The sequence below is a fragment of the Dermacentor andersoni genome, chromosome 2 (genome assembly GCF_023375885.2).
Source record: "Dermacentor andersoni chromosome 2, qqDerAnde1_hic_scaffold, whole genome shotgun sequence".
NCBI classification, from domain to species: domain Eukaryota; kingdom Metazoa; phylum Arthropoda; class Arachnida; order Ixodida; family Ixodidae; genus Dermacentor; species Dermacentor andersoni.
In genome coordinates this window covers 240,836,468-240,855,776 of record NC_092815.1, presented here as the reverse complement: position 1 = coordinate 240,855,776, position 19,309 = coordinate 240,836,468, and the positions used below count along the sequence as shown (strand labels likewise).

The 19,309-nt window shown below is 49.0% G+C and overlaps 1 protein-coding gene across 1 annotated transcript; it reads left to right on the top strand.

Annotated features, from left to right (window-relative positions):
* The first annotated feature begins 1,949 nt into the window (after positions 1-1,949).
* LOC126539729 (uncharacterized) lies at positions 1,950-2,735 on the top strand. Its single transcript, XM_050186576.1, has one exon. The coding sequence runs from the start codon at positions 1,950-1,952 to the stop codon at positions 2,733-2,735; it is 786 nt and encodes a 261-aa protein (XP_050042533.1).
* The last annotated feature ends 16,574 nt before the right edge of the window (positions 2,736-19,309 follow it).

The window sequence follows — 19,309 nt, the reverse complement described above, 5'->3', positions numbered from 1 at the left end:
AGGATCGGGATTTGATAACGAATTGGTAATATAGGGGTAGGGAGAGATTTACGGGGCGGAGCGAGCTGTGGGGGACCCTCCGCCCGACCTACCTCCCGAGGCGCCTCCGTTGCTGTTTTCTTCTCCGGGGTCCGCTGCGCCCCTGAAGGGACCAGGGTCACCTTGGCTGAGGCGTTGGTCTGCAGGGCCTTCTTGTAGGGTTGTTGGGAAGATGGGGAAGGAGGGCGCCTCTCTGGGAGGCGCACCGACGCCTCGCGGGATCGGGACCGAGACTTGGAGCGGGTCCGGAGCTTGCGACGGGATCTCGAACGGGTCTCCGACCGGTCTTGTTTGGTCTCCTTCGTTGGGGCGCGCGACGTTCGGGTCTCCGCCGTATCTGTGGTAGTGGTCGGGTCGCTGGAGGGTTGAAGTTCACGCTGCTCTTTCTCGAGAGCTTTCCGCAACCAAGCTTAGTTCAGTGTCTGCCTAGCACGCCGCGGGCAGTTTGGATCCGCTGTAGGGTGGGTCCCGTCACAGGATCTGCAGTGTGGGGTGCACGGATGTGATGGGGTGGGGTTGTCAGTCCCGCGCGTCGCGCAAATGACCACATGCGGCGTAGGACAGTAGTCAGCCCAATGGCCGAGCTTGTGACATATCTTGCAGACAAGTTGGCGGCGTCGATGGGGGTAGCAGCGGAGTTCTGCACCATAGAAACGCACGTAGCGAGGCACTTTAAGTCCTTCAAATGTTACTAACGCAACGTTGGTTTGACCCATCGTTCGTGCTTGAAGTATTTGAGTTCCAGGAGCCAAAAGCTCATCTACTAGCTTGGAAGACGGTGTACCGGGCAAAAGACCAGGAACAAGTCCCTTGCACGAGTTGTCTGGGGCCGCAAAATACGTTGTGATGGGATAGACCCGCTGACCAAGGTTCAGCTCCCTCACCTTGTACAATGCGTCGGCTACGTGTGACTGGGGTGTGCTGATGATTGCCAAGTTCTGCTGTGGTCGCAGTCGGAATATGATGTTCTGACGATCGTCGGTGGTCAAGCCGGCTGCACTCCATAGAGCACTGGCGAGTTCTGGGCGCGTCCACTCATCGAGGCAAAGTCCTCCGTGAGGCCGCAGAATTATCTTTTCAGCGTGCAAAGGAAGTTGAGGCGGTTCTGATTCCGACTGCGCTTGCGTACGGTAGGCTGGGAGGCGTCCGGAATGCCCAAGAGGTTCTCGGAGTGTTGCGTCTTAGCGTGTGTTTGACGGAGGCGTCGCTTATGTATGACTGTCTTCCAACAGCCACCTGTGTCGTCGTCAGTTTTGTCGTCGTAAATGTTCGGGGTAGCATCTTCCTCCATCCTTTTCCCGGTCGGAGTGTCTACCTCTCGTTGTTGGGAGGGAAAATTGGCGACGATGGGATCGGCGGCCACTCCCGCGGTATCCCCCTCGGGCGTCTTCGTTGTTGTCGAGGAACGCGCGGCGGCGTTCTCCGTCGCCGATTGCGTCTTCTGCTCGTTGGAAAATGACGTTGCGGTAGATAAATGCTCCATCAAAACAGAGCGGTGAATTGGACGAGGCCCTTTGCACGCCCGTTTAGAGCATGGGCCTCGGAAGAGCTGGCCGCTTGGCGCTCTTGGTTCATGGTGTAGAAAACATGCCAAGGCAGCTATGGCCCCGGCAGGGGCAGCCGCGTTGGAACTGCTTGAGAGCTGTAGAGGCGCGGGGAGCGGCAAAAAAGTCCCGGGAAGAAAACGCGGTTGGTGGGAAACGGCGAGAAAGCCGCTTCCCATATGACACCCGGCGAAAGCGGCCCGGGCAAGGGCGGTCAAGGGCGGTCGGTGAAGGTCGCGTAGTCTCGGTGGTTGCGGAGCGCGCCGACGACACGTCCGTTCACTTCGGCCGACTGAGTCTCGGTACAGGGAAGAAGGGCGCAATATATTCAATCTTGATGACACGTGGGTCACTGCTGGCCACACAATGAGTAAAGTCTGGGCTGATAAGACAGTCAAGTCGTCACACGACGCGTACTTGCGCGGCTTAACAACAGGGGTCAAGCAGCCGTTCGGAAAAGGACAGCGGCTGATCGCGACTAATGTTGTTAGTGAGGACAGATTTGTTGATGGTTGCCTGAATGTGTTTCAAGGGAAGAAAACAGGTGACTACCACAAGGAAATGGACGGCAACCGTTTCGAGACGTGGTTCATCTCGGTCGTCCTTGGGCTGCCACCGCGACGCGTCATTGTCATGGACAATGCGTCTTACCACTCCAGGCGCGTGGAGAAAATCCCGTCGCTGTCATGGCGGAGGGCAGAGATCCAAGACTGGGTGGGCTCGAAGGCGATTGCGTGCCATGCCGCCATGACCAAGAAGCAGCTGCTTGACACTGTGGCCACCGTAAAGACTACATTTATCAATTACCGGGTTGATGCGGCTGCTGAATGTGCTGGATTTAATGTCCTTAGGCATTCCCCATATCGCTGTTATTGTAACTCCATAGAACTCATTTGGGCACAGATTAAGAATGGAGTGGCAGCGATGAACACCAGATTCAAGACCAAAGATGTGCACAACCTTTTCCTTGCTGAACTGGAGATTGTCACACGAGAGAACTGGGCCAAGGCTGTGCAGCATGTGAATGGCGTTGAAACACACTTCTGGGAGTTGCGTGGGTTTAGTGACATGATGGAGCCAATCATCATCACCCTGGGAAGCGGTAACAACACGAATGAATCGGAGCTCTCTGACACTGAGCCATTTCAGTGAGCTGGCATACTATACGATAGCTGACGCACGCTCCTCACGTGTCCTCACTGCGGCTGCTTGACTGTGCCCGCTGCCATGTCTCACCTAGACTACACGATGACTGACGAACGCCTCCCAGGTGTCCTCATTGCTGCTGCTTGACTGCGTCCACTGGTGTCTCACCTCGACTACACGGTGACTGACGCACGCTCCCCAGGTGTCCTCACTGCTGCTTGACTATGCCTGCTGTTACGTCTCACCTCGACTACACTATGGCTAACACACACTCCAAAGGTGTACTCCCTGCTGTCTTTTGTGTCCTCTGCCCCGTTTCACTTCGACTACAGAGTGGCTGATGCATGCCTTCCAGAATGTTGCGACTCCACCCACATGCGCATCTGTGCCTCTTTAGTGCAGGTTTTTTAGCCCTCTTGTACCAGGCTGAACCTTTGATCAATGGCTTTAGCTTTGTCGGTCGAACTGTTGATTCTATTAATGTTGCATGTTGCACAACTGAAGGTCTCTGAGCTCACGAGTACATCATTCATAACGCAAGAGCAGTTGTCATGCCAGAAGAGCACAACTAGAAGATGTGGATCACATCGTTTGTCACAATCCTTCTTCTTATTTCCGACATGTCATGAAGTTCATGACGTCATTCGCAACCTGAGAACAAGTGCTGGTCTTGATGGTATTCACCTGCCCACATAAAAATGATTGCGCATGCTGTTTCTGATATTCTGGCAACCATTATCAACCCAGCTTTCAAATCTGGCATCTTTCCTGTAGAACTGAAAAGAGGTAAAGTCGTTCCCGCTCTTAAAAATGGTGAATGCACGCTAACAACCAACTATCGACCCATTTGCATACTACCCTTCTTCAGTAAAATATTTGAAAAATTACTTGAAATTCGCCTTACGAACTACCTCAATAAATTTCGAATTCTACCACCTTCCCAATTTGGCTTTCGTGAAGCATATTCTACTGACCTCGCTTTGTTATCTTTAAAGAAAGCAATTGGTGGCTACTACGCAGGTTCGGTATTTGTAGATTTCACCAAAGCATTTGACACTATCAACCACCACATTCTTCTTATGAAGCTTGATGTAATAGGCATAACTGGTCCCACACTCTCATAAATAAAAAATTACTTAACAGAAGTAACGTTGTTAGTCTGTTAAACTATAAATCTAGACCTAGAGTAACAAATATAGGAGTACCCCAAAGTTCCATTCTCGGCCCACGTACTTTTTTTCATAATTTACATAAATTATTCGTCAACTTCTCTTACTACTTCAGAGTGCTTACCTTATGCAGATTACACAAGAATTGTTAACACTGATAAATGCCTCCTATCTCTGACACACAGACTAAATAATGACCTGGCAAGCCTGGTGGCTTCGTGCTTCCATAATTAATTGCAAATTAATCCCACTAAAACGAAGTTCGCTTTCTTTCATTCTCATCAGTGTGTGCATAATTATATCGGCCGCCGGTATTTTAAAATCAAGTTGCAATTAAAACAGACGAAAAGGCTACGTTTTTGGGAGTTCAAGTGGACTTTCATTTGAAATTTGATTCGCATGTTGCTCACCTGCGAAAAAAAAATGGCTTGTGGCATACGTGTTTTAATTCAATCTCGTGATATATTTTCTCAACCTACTTTACTTTCGTTCTACTACGCTTTTATTCATTCCAATAATAATTACTGTATTACACCTTGGGGCAATACCTACAGCAGCCACCTTGTCTCCCTTAAAACTTTACAAAATCAATCCATCAGAATACTTACCCGTAGTTCCTATCGCAGTGACGCGAAAGCACTCTTACATGCCAACATCGTAACGGTTGATAACACTTTCAAATACAATCTATAGGTATATTACTATTCAAGGAAATCAACAATCAGCTTCCTCTGTTCATCATTCCTCAATCCAACTTAGTGAATACTAACTTGACAAGGTTTGCACATAATCAGAATTTCATTTTACCCTCTGTTCATACCAACTATGGCAAACAAATGGTATACTTGAACGGAATGCGTCTCTGGAATACCATACCACTGGCAATCAAAAGCTCTCAACCAATTGGCAAATTCAAAAAAGAACTGAAAGCTTTCCTTACACCCATTCCATATTCTGCATAAGTGTGGTTATTTCTTTTTGTTGTCCCGCTCCCTATCACACCTACCTGTCCACAACCTTTTCTTGATGAAGCTTCTCATCAGGGGCTCTTTTGTAGTGCTCAAAATGGATGCGACTTCTTTATGTTTTCTTTTTCTGTTTAATTTAAGTATTTTCACCATGCAACCATCCGGCAACTGCGTAGGAGTGTTGAATTACCTTTGCTTTTACCCTGTCTAATTGTGACTTTTGGTTCCTTTGTTTGCTGCTCTTTGTTTCCTTTTTTTCCTGCGAAGTATCTTATTGATTTCGCTACTGGTGCTTGCTGCTTTAAAGGTTCAGTCTCTGACTATGGGACCTCCTTCTGTATACATATACAGAAATTTTTGAAATTCATTTTATGACTAAATAAAACAACTTCTGACTCTGACATATCTTTAGCAGCATAGGGTAGGACAGGAATAACTTTATTAAAATGCCAGCAACCGAAGGTTTAAAGCGTCGTGACGTTGGCCAAGCGTCGACCTACTCTGCATTACTCCAGTTCGACCCGTTTGTGGTGGGTCGTGAGGCTCGTGCTGTTCGAGCGCACCCCGGGCCTGCTAGACGGCCCATGGTTGAGGGTCCTTGTCTGTAGACTGCACTTCACTTTGAAGTTCGGGCGGGTGCGGGTGTGTCCTGGAGGTAACTTCGGTCGGGAACCTGGCACAGTCCCACATGATGTGTGATTGGTCTGCCGTATTCAGTGCACAAACACCGCACATACCACTCGGATAGAGTTCTGGGTGAAGCACGTGTAGCGCTGCCGGGGCGCGGAGTTACCTGGTCTGTATCTGCCTTAAGATGAAGGCCTTCTCCTCTCCGGGTGGGGATGCGTCATTGTTCGTCGAGCTAAGCGGTAACACTTGGTAACTTCGCCATAACTGGTCACTCGGTCCTTGGTTTCGAACCACCACGCGAAACGGTCAACTCTCAGAGGCGCGGAGGGTAAGCGCTCGCGCCGCCGAACGGGACGTCTCGTTGTGGTTCGGTGAGGATGCACACTCACCGGCGTGCGCCGGGAACCACTTGATACGGATGGTGCTACCGCGGTCTTGGAGCTGGAGCTTGTCAATGATGGCGGCCGCCGGCGCGCATACTCGCCCCTTGGCAAAGTTGCGCACGGCGTTCCTCGAGTCAGTGAGCACGGTGCGACACTCGGCCTCGGAGATCGCCAGAACGATGGCAACTTCCTCGGCGTCTGTGGCGTCCGTGCACCACACGCTCGCTGCCGTTGTCTTGGTGCCGGTAGCCGCAGCAACGACCACAGCCGTGAAGCCTTCCCGCTTGTATTCCGCTGCCTCCACGTACCGGGCGTGCGGGACTTGGGCGTGTTCGGTGAGCTAGGCCTTGGCCCGTGCCTGCCGCCGTTCTTGGTTGTGCTCTGGGTGCATGTTCTTCGGGATGGGGTCCACGTGGATGCGGGCCCGCGCCTCCTCGTTGATCTCGCACGGTTGCTGGCTGGGAACTTGCGGTTTGTAACCCAGGGACGTCAGTAAACTGCGGCCCGTCTTGGTAGTAGGGAGGCGCTCCATTTGCGTGGTGAGCTGTGCCTCGGCTATTTATTCTAGGGTGTTATGGACGCCGAGCTGCAGGAGCCGAGCCGTACTCGTGGCCTCCATTAAGCCCAGCGCCGTCTTGTAAGCCCGTCTGATCAGAGTGTTGATCTTGGTCCTGTCAGTGACCTGCCAGTTGAGGTAGGCCGCAACGTAGGCGATGTGACTGATAACGAACGACTGGACAAGACGCACGAGACTGTCTTCACGCATGCCCGCCCGTCGTGTCGAGACTCGGTGTATGAGCCGGATGGTGTCCATTGCCTTCGTGGTAAGCTTGTTGATGGCCTCGTCGTTGCGACCGCTCGTGTTTATCAGCAGGCCCAGGACCCTGTCCTTGGGAACTTCGGGGATGCGTTGCCCCGATGCAGTCACGATCTTGATGTGATCGCACTCCCGAGCAGGAGTGCGACCTTAGTATTTGAAGCAGTGCTCCACGGACATACATATAGATCCATTTCAATCAACGTAGACCAGGGTACAGTTCACTGCAGTCAAGTACTGCATCCAGTCATGACTTAAAGATTTTTCCGCCTACTCCTCGACGCCTCAACGGATCATCGATCCTCAAGTGACTGAAATGCGCCTTGTGTGGTAAAGCCCATTGTGGCCCTTTTTCTTTACACAAGGAGGGAGGGGGCTCAAGAACTAATTTGCCAAGCATTTCACTCCAGAGAAAACAAGCACCAGGCCAGGAGATATCTTGCACCCGCTGTATAACTGGTGGTTGCCTGTCAGTATTGGGGATCGAACCTCATACATCTTTATCTTGCCGTGGTTGAGACCTTGCACCTGCTAGTGTCAACACGCTGGCCAGCTTAACAAGCGTCTTCACATACACAAGGTCCTACTTTATCTCCTCGTCGGCCTGCAAGGCAATATGAGACATGACCATCACCTCCTGAGCCTACTTGTGCGTCACTAACCACCTCAGAGACTCCTGAAGGCACAAACTCGCTTTACAATGTTGCCCACATTCGTCTCTGTAGATGCACATTGTGCCGTCAGTGGCACCCCTTCGGCCAGTCTTCAGTGCTGTGAGTGATGCAACTGTTGGAGGGCACAGTGTGCCTCTATTCAGTGATGTGCAATGCTCTGTATTACTTAGTGAGACTGGGCTACTGCGATCATCTCTGGAACCGCAGAGTTTCTCACCGAGGTATTCACAGTGTTCTTGCTAAGGACGTCAACTCAACGTCAGTCATATCCAGAAGGCAGAGCCAGCCGGAATTCCATTGCCTTCAAAACTTGTTCAAGGACTACTTCAAAAATAATTTCCTTCCTCTGTTTTTCAATAATGCTTTGTCAATGTCCATGCCTTCTTGAAGTAGAAAAGTGCTATTAGCCCCGAGAACGACCTAGAAGGGCGCTGCGAGCGTAGCTCGCGTGACCTCAGGGCACGGACTCCTGCCTGTCATCTGCTGCAGTTCGGGCGGTGTCCGGGCGAGTTCTGCAGTGTTTCCGCTTGTTCGCTCTCGTTCCCAATGCTTGTATACTTATGACGGGCCTCTCAAATATATATTTTACGACGTCTTTGTTCGCGAAAATATAATCAAGGAGCTTATTTCCTAGACGACAATATATTTCTCGAAAGCAACGCTATAGTGCCATCCGAGAGAGCTCAGACCATCCCATTATGAGTTCTTCATGCGCGGATCTACACTTTGCAGTGATAGCTCACGTGAATAATAAAAGCGTACAAGCAAAAGTACAGCACATAAGCATCCAGTTAAGATTCCATGACCACCATGGTGCAATATGCGTGTCACAATTAAACGCTGGCTATATATGACTTCTCGAACACCTATCTTGATTTTAATCCGCTAAAACATGTTTGCTCACGACGAATAGTTCACGGTATGATATCGAATTTTTCTATTTCTTCACAGAAGCGTTCGGCGGTAACACGAGGACTTAAGTACGACTGTGGTTAAGATTCGGCCAGCACCACTTGCGTTTTTAACTGGTTCTTAAGATTAGGCCGTTCTTCACCGGTTGAACTTAAGTTGCGGTAACTTGAAGTAAAGCTTATTGAGGCTTACAGCTGTTTGCAGCACACGGAAAGAAATGTACCAATATTTATTCCCTTCCCGTGCTACACGTTCAACTCACTTGAGCAATTTACTGGTGATTCTTGCTTGAGAAACAGACATTATGAATCCGTTTGGAGAACTGACACAGGCTGCTCGGCTCAAATATTTGAGTGAAATAAGCCTTTTGGACCGTTTCGCTGCAGCAAGCAAGACGCCGAAGCCCTATTCATTAATAGTGTGGCACATATTGAAGATATCATTGTTCTCCAGTGGAATTCAAGTATTCATGTGACGCTTGTGGCGTCTTCTTTATGAGGCGAGTATGGGAGGTTCTCTTTTGTGCACTGACGAAGCAAATAGTTTTTAGTTTGTATTAATAAACAGCGCAGGATCGAGACATGGTGAGGCGGAATGTGTTTGCATTTTCCATTTCAACGCAGCCTAAGCTGCGCTGTAGTGCCTCGAGTGTGCTATAGGCATTGTAATTGGAGCTGTAAAGAGCTACTTCATGGTTTCAATTCGAAGTTGTAGTGAACTGCTGGGTTTCGCGAACAGTGCGCACCTCGCCATAACGACAGTCGGTTGCTTCCGTTGTGGGAGGGGTGCGCCATATCGTCGATAAAAGCTGCTGAGGGCCGCTATGACACATTCCATCGCTTGCATTTGATGGCTTCTCGATCTTAACCACGAAATTTTCTTTCATGTGATTGCTGTTATGGTATTCGTGAAATATATATTTACTATACACGATGCGCCATCGTGTTAACACCCAATGCGTTTCTGGGTGCCTATTTCAGAGAACGGCGAAAGTAGTATCAAACCTTCTCACACAAAATGCGCGCCTATCTGTTCCTTTTAAGCCTTAATACAACTATCACAGTTCACTATAATGACTCACCAGAGTAATAATAATCATGATGAAAGCTTCGCTGGGCAGTGCCCTTCTAACACGGATTTATAATGTTGACACCAAATATCAAGGTATTTTTTCCATGTAAAATGGTACGTCTCTCATGCTTAAGTAATAAGGGAACGTTAAGTGTTTAGAGGAGCATCATAAATAACTCCACGTGTTGAACTGGCAGACATTCTTTTTAAACAAAATTTATGAACAGACACGGCGCGTATATGTATTGCAATACCAGTAAACCCCTTCAGCGCTATACATAGCTTGCGATATCCAAGTCGCAAATTTTCATGACTCACGCGGTTTCGAAGAAGAAACTGTGGTTCAGGCACGGCAGCAGAAATAATCCCAAATAACCTTCTGTATGTACGACTCGATCCACCAATACTCCAAGCACGCACGAAGGGAACGAACGCGAGCGGCAGCCGAGCGAGTCGGAGCGAGCGGCGTCCTGGCCGTGACGTCACTCGCAAGAGGGTACCACTCCAAATTCTCGCCGCTAATAGAATGTAATTATAAGGAAATTTATGTTTTTATAAAGTGTATGGCGTAATATAAAGATGGACCCAGAATGTTTCTTGCAGAAATTTTAGTGTATACTGTAAAGGAATGCAAAAGGGTACATTACTTGCACTCACGTTACTTCTCACTGAAATGTCCGATACATGTTTTCACTCGAGAGACTACAAAGTGAGCAGTAGTTTCTGTTGTGAGCCAGTCATTGGGGAGGTCTGAACATCAGCGTTTGTCAAATGTGAAGTGCTCTCTTCCATGTATACAGAAGTTGAAGACTACTACCAAGTACTGTATTCTGTAAGAAAGCATTCCAAATGAATGTGAAGTGTCATGCGAGATGTGTTCTATATGGGCTTCTTTCACTAATGTATGTAAATGAACTTTTTGATCCATCTAGGTCCCTTTCACATGTAAAAGTATTTCAAAAGGGTACATTACTCGTACTCAAGTTACTTGTATGGATCAGTGCATCTACAATCGCTTCTCCGCAGTCTGCCCATTGGGCGATTCTCAACCATAAGTCTCAGGCATGTTCTGTATCTCAACGCGAGCCCGCCCAATAGGCTCCAACGATGAATGATCAAGTTAAAAGATGACAGAGCTAGAGAGATGTAAATGTTTAACTGTCACTGCTATGTATGTGTGTACATCTGTTTATAGGTGTATGTTGTCCCAGTCTAAAGCATGCTCATTTGTCACACTGTAGCCACTGGGTCTTAGGTCTCATCACTCGAGCCCAACACCGTATATTGTTTGAATGAAAAAATAAAAACGAGATCCGTCTACTAGTCTGTGTCTCAAAGATGTATTGCCACAACACTAAGTTAACACGAACAACGGTGAAAAGTTGACCCAGCAGCATTGTCTTGTGAACTGCTATATAATGGTACTCTGCATAAATTACTTTTCTTACAATGTCTGATGAATTATATATTGTCTGTTCATACCATCCAAGTGCACAGTGCACCTCAACCAAGCACCTATCTTGGGCGCAAGCACTTCGGAAATGTCTGATCACATGCGGCTTGATTTTTGAATGTGGAACAACACAGATATGCTTGCAGTACTCTGTTCATGGCATTTGCTAATCGTGGATGCTGCGCCTTTGACATTTGCTGCTTCTATGAATGTCTGCTCACCCTGTTATGTATGGTATGGTATGTGGTGTCTCACCTCAATTTTGGCAGTAGCCTAATCGCGTTGCTGCCGAAAATTAACACCTGCAGAAAAGTAGAAAACACTTGGTTACTGCAACATTAGCTGTTTTTCTCTGTTTGAGCTCGGCGCCACCAGGTTGCTGCACCATACAGGCAGCTCATGTATGCGCCTCCGCCCCAACGCCCAGTCCACCTGCATTTACCCGAATACCGGACAAGCTAAAACTCTAGCAGGAACCCTCCGTGTAAGGCCTGGTGGTGAAGCATACGTAAAGAACTACTACAGAAGTGAAAGGGGGAAAATGATAGAATGACCGACCGACCGACCGACTTTCATATATAATGTTTGTTATAGTGCCCAGGAACAACTACGGAGCCCCCTTACTTGTGCACTTAATAGGGACTTTTAGCTTGTCCGCTATTCCTGCAAACGGGGCTGGTTTGGGTGGATTGTCGGTTGGGCGGGGGCGTAAGCGTGAGCGGCAGGAGCGGTACAGCCGCCTGTTGGCGCAGAGATCAGCCAGAAAAACAGTGCTAAAATTGCAGTAACCTACTATACTCTGCTTCGCTGCTGGCGCACATTTACGGTAGCGGCGTAATTGTGAACACGATTACGCCGCTGTCAAAAATTTGTACCAGCAGCTAAGCAGAATATAGTAATTGTCTATGTGTAGTTCAACTTTGCACCAGCAGCTGGCGCCACCAATCTGGCCGCTCACGCTTACGCCCCCCGCTGAACCAGCAAACCGCCCGGGCTTGCTGGAAAACCGGACGCACTAAAATTCTCTAATAGGTGATACGCGAAACGAAATGCACAAAGAAGACATAGTGAGCAGGCACGGTGGAGCGGCAGCCATGCAGTCGCTCAAAAACCTGATTTTTTTTGTGCAGGGTAGTAAACCCCTTTCTCTTAATTGTAGGCGGACTAGCAATAGAGACTAGAGACTTTCAGCTTGTACGCTATTCCGGTAAACGGGAGCGGTTTGGGCGGATTACCGGATGGTCGGGGCGTAAACGTGAGCGGTGAAGCCGCCTGGTGTTGTAGAGCTCAACCAGACAAACGCATGGCTAAAACTGCAGTAACTCACCATATCCTGCTTCGCCACTCGTGCAAATATTTGGCAGCGGCGTAATTGTGAACACGATTACGCCACTGTCGAAAATTTACGCCAGCAGCTAAGCAGAATATAGTAATTAGCTCTGTGCTTGTGTGGTTGAGCTTTGCGCCACCAGCTGGCGCCACCAATCTGGCCGCTCACGTTGACGCCCCCGCTAAACCGGAAAACCGCCCACGCTTGCCCGAATACCGGACACGCTAAAAGTCTCTAATGCCTGCCTGCTGTTACTACCGTGCCCAAGTGTACTCATTGAGTTCTTGTGCGAATGCGTATTTGTTACAAAGCTTATAATATGGTGCGGTGACATTGAACTAAACCCTGGTCCTACTAATAAAGAAATACTTGATGCTATCACTAAACTTTCAGAAAGAGTTGACCACCGTCACCTTGAAGTCATGGAAGCTCTTGACGACCTAACAGAGACTTTTAGCGTGTCCGCTATTCCGGCAAACCGGGGCGGTTTGGGCGGATGGTCGGGGGCGTAAACGTGAGCGGTCAGATTGGTGGCGCCAGCTGGCGGTGCAATGCTCAACCACCTAAACACAGAGCCAATCACTATATTCTTCTTAGCTGGGGTGTAAGTTTTCGACAGCGGAGTAATTGTGAACACAATTACGCCGCTGGCGAAAAGTTGCACCAGCAGCGAAGCAGAATAAAGTAGGTTACTGCAATTTTAGCTCTGTGTTTATCTGGTTGAGCTCTGCAACACCAGGCGGCTGCACCGCTCCGGCCGCTCACGTTTACGCGCCCGATCATCCGGTAATCCGCCCAAACCGCCCCGGTTTGACGGAATAGCGGACACGCTAAAAGTCTCTAATAATGACAAAACAGGAGGCCTTAGTACAAACCGTCGCCAACTTAACAGGAGTTTATCCGCGGTTGAATCATTCGACGCGGTTCTGCATGCAATTCTGATTGATGCACCACGTCTAATCACCGAAGCTGTCGAAATGGAAGGCCAGGCACTCAGTTCTCGACTGGACGATCTTGAAGACAGATCCAGACGAGATAACCTATTGTTCTTTGGAATACTGAACTGCCCGACTGAGACATGGACTCAGTCAGAAGGCCTTGTTCAATATGTTTTGTCTCGTCACCTTAAAACACACATTTCCGACTCGGAAGTTTCCCGAGCGCACAGCTAGGTTAGGATCCTACACCGATAAAAAGACTCGACCAATTATCAAGTTGTCGTATTCTAAAGTCAGGGATGCAATCTGGGTGAAGAAATATAAGCTCTAGAGGACTGGTTTGTCAGCTAGCGAAGATTATTGCAGAGCTTCGCGAAACTCAAGGAGGAAACTAACAGATTTTTCAAAAGTAGCCGGGAAGCCGTACTCTCTTCGCATGAATAAACTAATCATGAATAAAAAAATGTTCGTTTACTGCGCAGTAAGCGACAGCGTACGCGAAATTACTTTACCATGATCAACAGATACGCATGATAGCGCAGGCACTGTATCTGCACGTGCTGGCACTTCCAGTGCATCATAGCTATGTCTGCCTAGATTCTGCGCACAAAACGCCTCTGTTTTTCTTTCCAATGTACGGAGTATTCTGAATAAACGCGTTGAATTGTCTTCTGCTATTGATTCCTGCTCTACTGATTGTTGGTCTGACGGAGACTTGACTTTCTATAAATTTAAAAATGAAGAAATTTTGGACTGTGAGAAGTGCTACAAATTTTACCGATGTGATCGTGATTATCAGTCTGGTGGTGGTGTTCTGCTGGCGGTTGCTGATAGTCTTGCTTCTCATGTCATTCCAATTCTATCCTCACTTGAGTTTGTGTCCGTGCGCATGCTCATTGATTCTCGCGTTATCGTGTCTGTTATCGACCACCAACTGCATCGCTGTTCTTCTGTAATGAACTGCACATTATTGTCAATCAGCCGTTCGTCAAATACCCCAAATGGCCCCTCTTCGTACTTCGCAACTTCAATTTTCCTGACATCAGGTGGGAAAGAGATTCGGTTTCCTTAAAACCCAAGGCAACTGAAAGTAAATAATTTTTAACTTTTTGTGAGAACATCAACTTAGCTCGTTCACCTTCCCACTCGAATAACTCCCACTTTCGCTATTATTCTAGACCTAATACATACCACTACACCAGACTTAGCTTCCTGCTTGACTCATTCACCGGGAATTAGCGACCACTCCATTCTACGAGCAGAGGTTCCAAAAAGAAAAAAAAAAAGAGCTAGGGTCATCCAAAACTACGGTAAAGCAGATGTTACTTGAATGAACAGGGAATTGCAGGTCTTTGTTGATCGGTTGTTCGCCGGTTTTGAGCAGCGATCGGTTGGTTGCTTTATAAAAACAAACTCTTGTATCTAATTGATCGTTTTGTGCCTAAAAGAAAAGTTTCATCAAGTACTCGCTTTCCATGGCTTAATAACACATTAAAGTGCATGCGCCAGAAAAATAAGCTGATTTGCGACGCGCAAAATCAACAGCCAGAAGAGACCACCGGTTTTGCTATCAAAAATTTAACCGAGAATTCTGTACTGCGCTTTCAAAAGCCAGGCCAGAAGGAATTCTTTGATAAAACTCTTCCTTTGCTACTGCGTTCTAACCCCCGTAAATTTTGGAGCTTTATTACCCGTGCTAAAAGGACACACATCAATTAATACAGTCTAATGTTCCAGTCGTTCAAAGCGAATGCTGCAATGTTCTGAACAATGTGTTTGTAACTCATTTTTCTAAGAGCACCACCACAGTGTTTCTGCATATACCAAAAACCAACCGCTTACCAATGGATTTCATCGCTATTGATGCAATTGGTGTCGAAAAGCTGATTGTCCACTTAAAAGTGTCTTCTTCAACTGACGCAGATTGTATCTCATCAAAAATGCTGTAGAATACACAAGGTTATTCTTCATTGATATTGTCAAAGCTTTTTAACAGTCATTACAATGTCTACATTGCCCTCTGATTGGAAGATACAGAAGGTGGTCTCTGTGCATAAATCTGGTGATGTATATCCCCCCTCTAATTACCATCCGATGTCATTAACATCCATTCCAGTAAAAATCCTAGAACATATAATATACTCGCACCTGATTGAATTCCTTGTGTCCAATTCCTTCTTCAGTGTTTATCAGCATGGATTCCTAAAGGAGTTTCGTGCGAAATGCAATCGCTATGTTTTACCAACGACTTGTTTATTAACGCGGATCATGACTTTGATACTGAATGCATATATTTAGATTTTGCTAAAGCATTTGACTCCGTCTCACACGATCTATTTATCTTCAAGCTTAATCAACTTATCATAGACTCCAATGTACTTGCATGGAATAAGGAATTTTTAACCGTAGTCAGTATGTGACGGCTAATGACTTTTGTTCACGTAATTCTGCCGTACCATCTGGTGTCCCGAAAGAGGGCCTAAAACGGACCGTTTTGGGCCCTCCGCTTTTATTCATTTGTACTAATGATCTTCCTACTTGCCTTTCTTCACCATCTAGATAAGGTATTTGAATGGTGCAGTAAATGGCTCATGACACTTAATACAACTAAATGTAAAAGCATGCAAGTTTCTCGCCACAGCACTAATCGTTGTCCGCGTACTTACTCCCTCAATAATATTGACACGTGTACTTATATTTAACGGGCAACCACGTTTCGCCGCCTAACAAATGTTATCGCACAGCGTTGGACGCGTCTGCATGTATCCGAAGTTTCTGGAAAGTTATCGATGCTTCTATCCGCTGTCTGTTGTCGCCGAACCTTGTATTATCTGATTTCATCGCGTGACTCGAATGTTGTAGAACTTTGTGGAAGGCATGCGGGTCCCAACGATTAGTCTGGAACATTCGACGACTGTTGTATAAAAGCCGACGCGCTTGACCCGCTGATCAGATTTTCGACGATCGCCGAGCGTGTTCGCCACTATCGTTGTGCTATAAGTGTAGCCTGTTTTGTGGGCACAGGTTCGCCCAATAAAAGTTAGTTTTGTCGTTCACAGTATTGCTACTGTGTTATTGAACGTCACCACCACGTGACATCTGGTGGAGGTGCTTTACGTTCATGTACCGGACGCCCCCGACAAGCCGTAATTCAAGCCCGGACCGCAAAGACAACACCAGCGCCGTCCCGGAACATCGAGCAAGCCGCCGGCTACAGCAGCTGCCCCCGGAACACTGAATTCTACCAGAGACGACCAAGAAGAGCGTCAGAGAAGTTCGTCCAGAGACGACCAAGAAGACAGCCCCAATGGCAGCCGGAGCAGCCCCAATAGTTGTGCAGCAGCCCAGGGAGCCACCGACGTTCCGCGGTTCCACATTTGAGGACCCGGAAAGCTGGCTGGAGACGTATGAGAGGGTCGCTAAGTTTAACAATTGGGACAGCGACGACAAGCTGCGGCATGCCTATTTCGCATTGGAAGACTCCGCCAGGACGTGGTTAGAGAATCGGGAAGCCACCTTAACGACGTGGGACCTTTTCCGAAGCGGCTTCTTGAACACGTTTACAAGCGTCGTGCGAAAAAAGCGAGCCCAAGCTCTACTAGAAACCAGAGTGCAGCTGCCAAACGAGAGGATCGCGATCTTCACGGAGGAGATGGCCCGTCTTTTCCGGCACGCCGACCCGGAAATGTCGGGGGAGAAAAAAGTTCGCTTCTTGATGCGCGGCGTCAAGCAAGACTTTTTCGCCGGACTTATTCGTAACCCAGCGAAGACTTTGGCTGAGTTTTCTGCAGAGGCATCGATGATCGAGAAAACTCTGGAGATGCGCACCCGGCAATATAACCGCCAGGGGCACACGCCGCAGTATGCCATCCAAGGACTGGGTTCGGACGACCTTCAAGAGACCATCAGGGCCATTGTGCGCGAAGAACTGCGCAAGGTCCTGCCTTCGTCGCAGCCTCAAGTAGCTTCGATCGCTGACATCGTGAAAGATGAGGTTCAGCGATCGCTTGGGGTTCCAGAGGTGCAACCTCAATTAACGCAGCCCCAGCCAGAAGCGATGACCTACGCCGCCGTCGCACGCCGTCAAGGTCCCCCTCCGCGACCACGCCAGGGCCCTGCAACGACGCAATTCCGTCACCCGCCGTGGTTGCTCAGTGGCTATGGTGTTGGGCTGCTGAGCACGAGGTCGCGGGATCGAATCCCGGCCACGGCGGCCACATTTCGATGGGGGCGAAATGCGAAAACACCCGTGTACTTAGATTTAGGTGCACGTTAAAGAACCCCAGGTGGTCGAAATTTCCGGAGTCCTCCACTACGGCGTGCCTCATAATCAGAAAGTGGTTTTGGCTAGTAAAACCCCATAATTTAATTTTTTTTGACGCAATTCCGTCGTCCGCCGCTGCCGCCGCCGCCAGCACGCCCACCCGTCGCCCAGCGCAGCTACCCGAGGAAGACAGACATTTGGCGAGCCCCCGACCACCGTCCGCTCTGCTATCACTGCGGAGAAGCCGGCCATGTGTATCGCCGATGCCCTTACCGGGAGATGGGACTGCGAGGTTTCGCCGTCAATGCTCCGCGCCCGCAGCGAGGTGAACGCCCTCGCGATATCGCCGAATACCTCGCCGCTACTCAGTGGAGCTCTCGACGACCGTCGCGTTCGCCATCACCAGGCCGCTACCTGTCGCCGCAGCGCCGACCATACACTGGCCCAGCCCGGGGCCGGTCAGCGAGCCCGTATCCGGAAAACTAAAAGCAGCAACCGATGGAGGTGCGGTTGCTGTTCGTCGAACTGACGAAGATCCTTCGCCGCCGACGAAGACGACGAAGAAACCATCTCGACGACCTAATGACGACACGCCGCCGTCCCGACGAAGTCAGCAAGCAAAGACAACACCGACAAAAGACGACTTGACGACGCGACGTTCCAGCTTCAGTTCAACACGACGCAGCCGTGATCTGACGCCGAGACCTAACTGCAACGCAAGACAAAGAACCACCGACCTCGACGTGCTTCTCGACGGCCACGCAGTCACCACCTTAGTAGACACAGAAGCCGATTACTCCGTCATGAGTGGACCCATCGCCGCCCAGTTGAGGAAAGTTAAGACTGCATAGGAAGGCCCTCAAATTCGGACCGCTGGAGGACACCTGATTACGCCGACTGGGATCTGCACGGCAAGAATTACCGTTCATGACCGGACTTACCCTGCCACCTTCGTTGTCCTCCAACAGCGTTCACGAGACGTCATTCTCGGCATGGACTTCCTGAATCAACATGGCGCAGTCATCGACCTGAAGTCGAAATCGATAACGCTGTCACAAGATCAAGCGATACCGCCGGAGAGCTGTCGTAGTCACCACGCCTTGTGTGTGCTCGAAGATCAAGTGAGCATCCCGCCGCGCCGCAGCATTATTATTTTCGTCGGCACTGAAACACCCGCTGGCGTAGAAGGCGTCATCGAGGGCGACCAACATCTACTGCTCGACCGTGAAATTTGCGTCGCAAGAGGGATCGCTCGACTCCACGGAGGGCAAGTGGAAGTTATGCTAACCAACTTCAGCAAAGAGTTCAAGCACATCAACAAGGGCACGACAATCGCATACATCGAGGAAATTGTGGAAACCAGCAATGCCTTTGTCCTCTCGGATTCAGCCGTATCTACCCGGCTGAGCATTGTCCCCGTACCAGACTTCGACGTGAATCCAAGTCTTCCTATGAGTAAGCAGCAACAGATCAGAAGTCTTCTCCGACGATACAAAGACTGCTTTTCGACGTCGAGGATTCGACAAACACCAGTTGCAAAGCATCGCATAATAACCGAAGAGAGCGCTCGACCACTCCGCCAGAGCCCTTACCGAGTTTCGACGCGAGAACGTGAAGCTATTAGGCAACAAGTCGACGAAATGCTGCGCGACGACATCATCCAGCCGTCGAAAAGCCCGTGGGCCTCTCCTGTAGTCCTGGTAAAGAAAAAGGACGGAACCCTACGCTTCTGCGTCGATTATCGTCGACTGAACAAGATCACGAAGAAGGATGTGTACCCCCTTCCACGGATAGACGACGCATTGAATCGGCTCTGCAACGCTAAATACTTCTCGTCGATGGACCTCAAGTCTGGCTACTGGCAAATAGAAGTCGACGAGAGAGATCGCGAAAAGACTGCCTTCATCACGCCAGACGGCCTCTACCGAGTTCAAGGTCATGCCATTCGGACTGTGCTCGGCGCCTGCAACG